The 7,462-nt window shown below is 38.0% G+C and overlaps 1 protein-coding gene across 3 annotated transcripts in view; it reads right to left on the bottom strand.

Moving 5' to 3' along the window:
* Nucleotides 1-7,462, bottom strand: part of Slc38a9 (solute carrier family 38 member 9) — a 124,320-nt gene that overhangs the window by 112,114 nt on the left and 4,744 nt on the right. For 2 of the 3 annotated variants that reach the window (XM_004623090.2, XM_023709364.1), the window contains exon 2: nucleotides 102-242. In XM_004623090.2, the coding sequence (XP_004623147.1) occupies nucleotides 102-208 (107 nt within the window). In that variant the 5' untranslated portion in view covers nucleotides 209-242. Of the gene's footprint in view, nucleotides 1-101; nucleotides 243-7,462 lie in introns of those variants that run through there. The other variant, XM_023709372.1, reaches the window with a different exon arrangement.

The raw sequence follows: 7,462 nt of genomic DNA, 5'->3' as shown, positions 1-7,462 counted from the left end.
AAAAAGAAATTCAGCATTTTATACTCAGTTCTACACATATATAGATATAATTCATATTTCAGTCTTAAAAATTCTAATCATGAAGCGTCATAAGCTCTTACCTTTTTGATCTTAGGTCTGATGAATCAAACTGGATATTCATGGGCCCAGGATTTACTTCATGATCTACTTCAGAGATGAGGTCATGTCTATCATCCACATTTGCCATTTTTCACAGATTTTAAGCACGGAAGAAGTTAGGCCTATGTAAATCAGAAAAGATAAATTACTTGATTTAATTTAAAAGCATTTTACCATTTGTTAAAATGTATTTACAGGGCTGGAGAGATGGCTCAGAGGCATGGGCGCCTGCCTGCTAGTACAAGGTCCAGAGTTCAATCCCTGGCCCAGCATGCTATGCTGGCCTAAAACTGGGTCTGGTGGTGCACACCTGTAATCCCAACATTAGGGAGGCTAAGCCAGGAAGATCACTGTGAGTTGGTGACCAGTCTAGGGGCTATAAAAAAGTGCACACAAGGCTGGCCTGAACTGTATAGCAAGACCATGTTGCTAAATAAATGTGTTAAAAATAAAATGTATATGCATGCAAAATAAATGCAGAAGTACTGGGATTTCCTAATGAAGTCTCTTTTCCCCCCTCAGACAAGGTTTCACTATGTTGGCTGGGACAGCTTTGAATCCCCGGACCCAAGCAATCCTGCTTTTGCCCCTTGAGTAGCTAGGACTATAGCTATGTGGCCACTGTGCCTGGCTGCCTAAGATATCTTAAATGATTTTTATGCCTGAGATACTTCTTAGAAATCTGTAAACGTAAAATAAAGTTCTTATTTTTCAGCTTGATAAAAAGATAAATGAGATGATCCATTCTAACAGGTTAGGTTATTTGGTCAAAACACTGGAAAAATACTTTTAAAAATCTTTTGAAAAGCATCAAAACTTTGTGTGCAAAATTAAGGAACCTGGAGAGGCAAAGGACTCAAGGAACCACTGTTGCTTTGAAGGTACTTGCTGTATCCAAGAGACCTGAGCTGATGTTTTCAAAGCCTTAACAAGTTTTAGGGAAACAGAAGATAAAAGCCAAGGGCTCCAAGTAAAGAACGATTTAACAAAAAGTTATCCTCAAGAATATGTGTTAACAAGAAGTAAACAAGCTTGACTCTCTTAGAAAGGAACTACTAATAATTTTTTTCTTTCTTTTTTTGTATTTTAGTAAGGGTCTACAGGGTCTCACTCATAGGTTGGACTTGTAGTGATCCGCCTGTGTTCAGCCTCCCAAGTGCTAGGATTACAGGTTTGCACCACCATGCCCAGTCTCAATTGCAGTCCAGGGGCAGGGCCAGCACAGCTCGCTGGGGATTGAACCCCTGGCTGCTGCATTTGCCTAAGCAGGCGCTTTAATCCGCTGAGCTATTTGGGTTGGCCTTAAGAAATTTTCTTAATAATAACCACAGCCAGTCTATGTTTGTGTTATTTAAATAATTTAAATTTTATAATAATTTACTAATGGAAGTCATTAATTTTTACAATAAACTACATATAATGTGGATTTGCAAGCTGGTCAAGGTACTCCTAAAGCAGTGAATAATGATTGGCTGCTATTAACTTATAGGTAACTAACAAAAAAAAAAAAGGTAAATCTTTCCTTATACTTTGGTTATAGACCACAAGCTAGTCCTGCTCACAATTCTTTAAGGGCCATGAATAAAACACAGTCAAAAATAACAAAGTACAATTAGTGTAAGCCTGAAGAAACTTACAGCAGAAAAAGGACAACTATAGAAATGATCAGAATAAGATTATAAAACATGCTTCCTATGCTTAAAGAAAAAATGGAAATTTTCAAAAGTATATCTTAGCATGTTCCAAAAAAAGATCAGGGTAAATTTCTAGGAAAATAATGTAATACCTGAAATTTAACCCTTAACAGGTAGGCTTAACAGTTTCAAGAGAAAATTAGTGGAATGGAAAACAAGTTACAAAAACTTCAGAATGCTGCAGAGAGAATGAAGAAGGCAGAAAATGTGTGAGGTTAAAAGACACAGGAAACAGAGAAGGTCTAAGAAGCCCCTCTGTAATTGGAGAAACAGAAAACACACGACAGATAACATCTAAAGAGATAATGGCTGGGAACCTTCTAGACTTCATAAAAGAGACAAACAATACATTATAGATTTAGAAAAAAGCCCCTAAAATCTCAGCCCAAAGGGATTTGGAATGGTTGTAGAATTAAAATGTTCTAGATTCTTGTGTTGTCCAACTCAACATTGCACACTGGTATGATAGTATGTAATTTTTAAGGTAACTATTACCAGAAAATATACACAATGTAAAATAACGTCTACTAAGAAGGGAAAAAGACAATCACAAAAACTGTCTAAAAGAAGAAAGAAAAAGAAAACAAGGTGAGCAAAACAGGAAACACAAGATAAATAAATCCTCTTACTTTCCTAAACCAATGCTAACCAGTCTATCTTTCCTCACATTACACCGACGTTCTGGATGTATCACCAAAGAACCTCCACGCTGTGAAATCCAATGGTCATTTCCCACTCCATAACTTACCTGACCCAAAGGGATCCGAGTCCTCCACACTAAAGCAGGGTCACTAGGCTTCCAAGTATTCTCTCTACCTCACCTGACCCTGCTTTTTCTGACTCCTTTACTGTTTGTTCCTCATCTCTCACACTTCTGTAAACTTGCAGTTCTAAGATTTAGTCCTGGCCTGCTTTTCCATCTATCTTCTCTCTTGGTAATCTTATTGGGCCTAAGAGTTTTAATACCATTACATATATGTTGTCCAATACAGTAGCAACTAGTCACATGAATTTAAATTAAGTAAAATAAAGTTCAGTATCTCAGTCACAACAGTTGCATTTGAATTGCTCAATAGCTCATCTGTGGCTAGTGACTACCATATTAGACGGTATAGATAGAAAACATTTCTCTTATTGTAGAAAGTTCTATAATTCAGACCACACCATCTACATTAATACTTTTAGCCTAAACTTCACTTCTGAATTTCAGATTTGTATATCTTTTTTTTTTTTTGGCGGAACCAGGGATTGAACTCAGGCCCTTATTCTGAGCCATCTCCCCGTCCCCAGATTTGTATATCTAAACACATCTTCAATATCTTTAGTTTAAGGGCTAGCCAGACAGCTCAGCAGATTAAAGCACCTGCTTAGGCAGATGCAGAGACCGGAGTTCAATTGAAACTGGGTGCGGTGGCGCAGGTCTGTAATCCCAGTGTTTGAGAGGCCAAAAACGAGAATCACTACGATCTGTATAGTTAGACCCTGTAGACTCTGTACTAAATACATTTTTAAAAAAAATCCTTACTTGATAACTCAAGCCTAACATAGCCACAACTCAATTGATGGAATCTATATCCTGAAAGTTGCTGAGGTCAAAATTCCTGGAGTCACCCAGGACTTTTTCTTAGCATATATATTCAATCTATTAGAAAGTATTATTGGCTTCACCTTCAAATATATCCAGAACCAGGTCACTATCATTTCTTACCAAGTTTCTACAAGAACTTTCTAATGGAGATCCCTGCCCCACCACCCACAGTCTACTTTGTTCAACTGGTTGTTACAACTGGGGTAGTGCTACCGGCACCCCAAAGCTAGAGATCAAGGGTGCTGCTAAACATTCTACAATGCACAAGAGGATCTCTTACCAAAGATTTATCCTGCCCAAATATTGATAATTTTGAGGAGAAAACAAAACAAATCTACTATAGAGAGAAAACAGAAGTCTATGATAGAGAGCCCTCAGGATAGCTCAGCAGACTAAGCACCTGCTTAGGCAAGCACAGGGACCAGAGTTCGATTCCCAGGACCACAGGCCATGCCAGCCCTGCCCCTGGGTGCACTGAGCCAGCCACCAAGTTGGGGTGTGGTGGGGGGTGCCTGTAATCCCAGCACTGGAGAGGCTGAAAACAGGAGGATCATGAGTCCAAGCTGCATAGTGTGAACCTGTACCAAACACAAAAAATAAAAAAAGAAGGCTATGAAAGAGGACAGAAAGTGGCCTTTTCTGGTAATGGCAGAATTCTGTTTCTTTAACTTGATTCTGGTTATATGTCCATTTGCCTTATTAAATAATTCGGCATGTGCGCGCACACACACACACACAACTTTTATTCATTTTTCTATGTCCATATTTTACAAAAAAATGAGAACTCCAAAAAATGAAATAAATAGGTCTTGACATAAGAAGGCAAATACTACCCTTTTATTCTTTTTTTTTTTTTTGGCAGAACCAGGGATTAAACTCAGGCCCTTGCGCTTGCCAGGGAAGCACTTATTCCACTTAGCCATCTCCCCGGCCCCTACCCTTTTATTCTTTACCCTATAAGTTACTATTATCTTCATTTTATAAATAAGGACAGAAGCATAGAGAAATGACACACTTATCACAAAGCATGAGAGTTAGTATTCAAGCTGAGGCAGGCTACATTCAGAATACTTTTTACCACTATGCTCATGTTATCCCCATTCTTTGCTATTCCTCACTTTCTTTTTTCTTTCATCTTCTGTTCCTTGTTACTGCCCAGACTACTTAACAAGTAGTTTTATTTATTGTTGCTGTTTTGTTTAACAGACTCTTACGTCAACTTATCCTACTTCTCTAATGTAACATTTATGGAAGAATAGGTGTTAGGTCCGCACACTGGACCCCATCCAACTTGAAGAGAAAAAACCCCTGACAAACCAGTCTGTTAAAACAGGAAGCCCCCTCACTCAGCCCAAGAGACTAAAATAAATGTTCATCAGAACGGCTTCCATGTGGTTCTCAGGCTTACGGGAAACCCTATAAATCTAAGACTGCCACGCTGTAAATCAGCACAATCCCATAGTTATCCTGCACTTCTCTTCCCCCAGGGGCACCAGACCCAGCAAAGACCCCTGAGAAACTTAAAATTTTCTGTCTCCCTGGGTGGAACTCCTCCTCCCCTGCTGAAACTCCTCTATAAAGCAGCTTATCTTCCTTTTTTTCAGTCAACAGCCTTCTTGCCCTTGACCTGACTGCTCCTGGCTGAAAATAAAGATGTTGCTCTTTGATTCAACTCCGCCAGTTCTGGTGGCAAGATTGCTCTTCAGGATCTAGCTCGCTTGACAATAGGCAGAAAGTAAGGTATCTCAATCAGAAAGCCTGGATGTGCCACATGTTACCTGTGTAGTTCAGCACAACCCATTTCACCTCACCTACAAACCCCAAATGATAACACTCCCCTCACTGGAGCGGCTGAAGATTACGTGAGACAATGCTCATTAATTACTACATTCAGGACTTTAATGGGAAAGAAAGTGTTTAACTGAATTCCTCTCAAAAACCAAATGAAAACTCTTTTTGCAGGTACAGCCTCTCAACATTTTAAATGAAAAAATCTTCAGTAATGATCAGCGAGGCAAACCCTGCCAACATGTCACTGCCTATGGGACACAGGTGCTGGGAACAGGTTCTTTTCCTAAAATGTATGCATTTTCTTTTCTCTCTGGTCGTCTCCCTTTCACTTCCCTTTTTAACTTCCTTCTTGTGCTCTTCTGCTTTCCTGCCCAATGTTTAAGCCTGTCAAAGGTCTCCACTGGAGACAAACAAATGTTAAATAAAAATGTCAGTAGTACCTCATAAAAGTAACTTTTCACAAAAAACTAAAGGAGCTGGGGGATAGTTCAGAGGTAGAGCACCTGCCACTATGTGGAACCAAAATACCACCGGCAACAAGGACTTTATTTCAACATAAAGGAGAGTCCAGTAGTAAAAAATGGTTATCTATTTCATGGTAAGGCAACTAAAATAACAAGTAATGGTTAGCTTTGAACAATATAATCATTTTACAAGTTCTCAACAATTCCCTACAATATAGTTATTGAGAAAAGTAGAAAAAAAATTAAAGCTGTGTTCCTCACCATCAATCAACTTAAAAAAAAAAAAAACAAACACACTTATGAAGCCCAGGAAATTAATGTGTACTAAATCTCTTAAATAATAAAACTTAGTAGCATGCTAACACCAAAGTCCAATTTTAAGTGTACCATTTCAGCCTTACCAAAAATGGTAATTAAGATTGGGGAAAGTGTGAAAGCTCTGAGGGACTTAAAGGTCTCAGCTCATATATATTTATTTTTAAAATAGTGAAACTTTGTGGCCATAGTAAAATTATCTATATACTCTAAAGAAGCAGAAAACTTCAGTGATTTAAAGTAATGAATGAGTAATCCAAACTACCTGGTATTTTTTTTTAATCAAACCTAGTAATTTTTAAGTAAACATTTTTTAGTTTCTTTAATTAGCCTGAACTTCAGATTCCTCCTGAAAGTTGTTTGAAAGCAATTAAGTGCTCTTTTGACTGTCGTGATGAGTAGAACTATACAATATTCTGCAGTTTCATGAATTAGGTTAAGAGGGGAATTAAGAGTGCATCGCTAGTATTGCATAGATTAGAAAGCAAAACAGTGGTCCCTCACTTATCACGGAGGTTCCACTCCAGATACCCCCGCGATAGGCGAAAATCAGCAAAGTAGCAGCGCTAAAGCATTAATATTGATATGCATATTTTAAGGCTTTATAAACTCTTCCCACACTCTTATAAACCTTTCCCACACTTTTAAAAACACTTCTTTTTTTTTTTTTGAGGTACCTTGTGCTTGCCAGGCAAGCACTTACTCTACACTGCGTTATCTCCCCGGCCCAAACACTTCTACTGTTCTTAGCCATTTTCTAAACTCATAAACCTATGTAATTTTAACAACACACGTATACTGTATGGTACGGCAAAATCCCGTGATATAGCTAAAAATCCATGATAAATTAGTTAGATTAGTATTTTTGGAAAACCTGCGAAAGTGACTGCGCGAAAGGTGAACTGCAAAATACTGAGGGACTACTGTACTCTATTGGTGATTTAAATACTAAATGCTCATCCAGCATTAATTTGCCAAAGCTAAAACACTGACATCATTTTGTGGGAATTAAACATTGACATAAACAGATATATTTACTCCCACTATTTTAATCTCTGAGCTTTAAAACTAAGTCTCAAATGCAAATCTGTTAGATTAAAGCTAGGTCATTTAATAAGGACTCCTTAATTGTTTAAGACTAGTTTTAGTATAGGGTCTTGCTAGAGCTTTTTGATCCTTTCAAAATTCACACATTGAATCAATCCTGAATGTTATGGCTATGCATATGATTCTCAACTTTATAGAGGTCTGAAGGGAACTACCTTAACCAATTTGCCTTCTGAAATTTCTACTGTAAGAGGACAGCAAGAAGGCATCACCTTGGAAGCACAGATGGGGCCTTAGCAAACATCAAATCTAACTGCAAGGTAAGTTGGGACTTCCCAGCTTTCAGAGTTGTCAGATATAAAATTGGTTTTGTTGTTGTTTTTGTTTTATGATCTTGGGAACTGAACTCAGGGCTTTCTATACTGAGCTATATCTCTTAACTT

The sequence above is a fragment of the Octodon degus genome, unplaced genomic scaffold (genome assembly GCF_000260255.1).
Source record: "Octodon degus isolate 3935 unplaced genomic scaffold, OctDeg1.0 scaffold00001, whole genome shotgun sequence".
Taxonomy (NCBI): Eukaryota; Metazoa; Chordata; class Mammalia; order Rodentia; family Octodontidae; genus Octodon; species Octodon degus.
The sequence above is the reverse complement of the archived record's forward strand: the minus strand, read 5'-3'. Positions and strand labels throughout refer to the sequence as shown.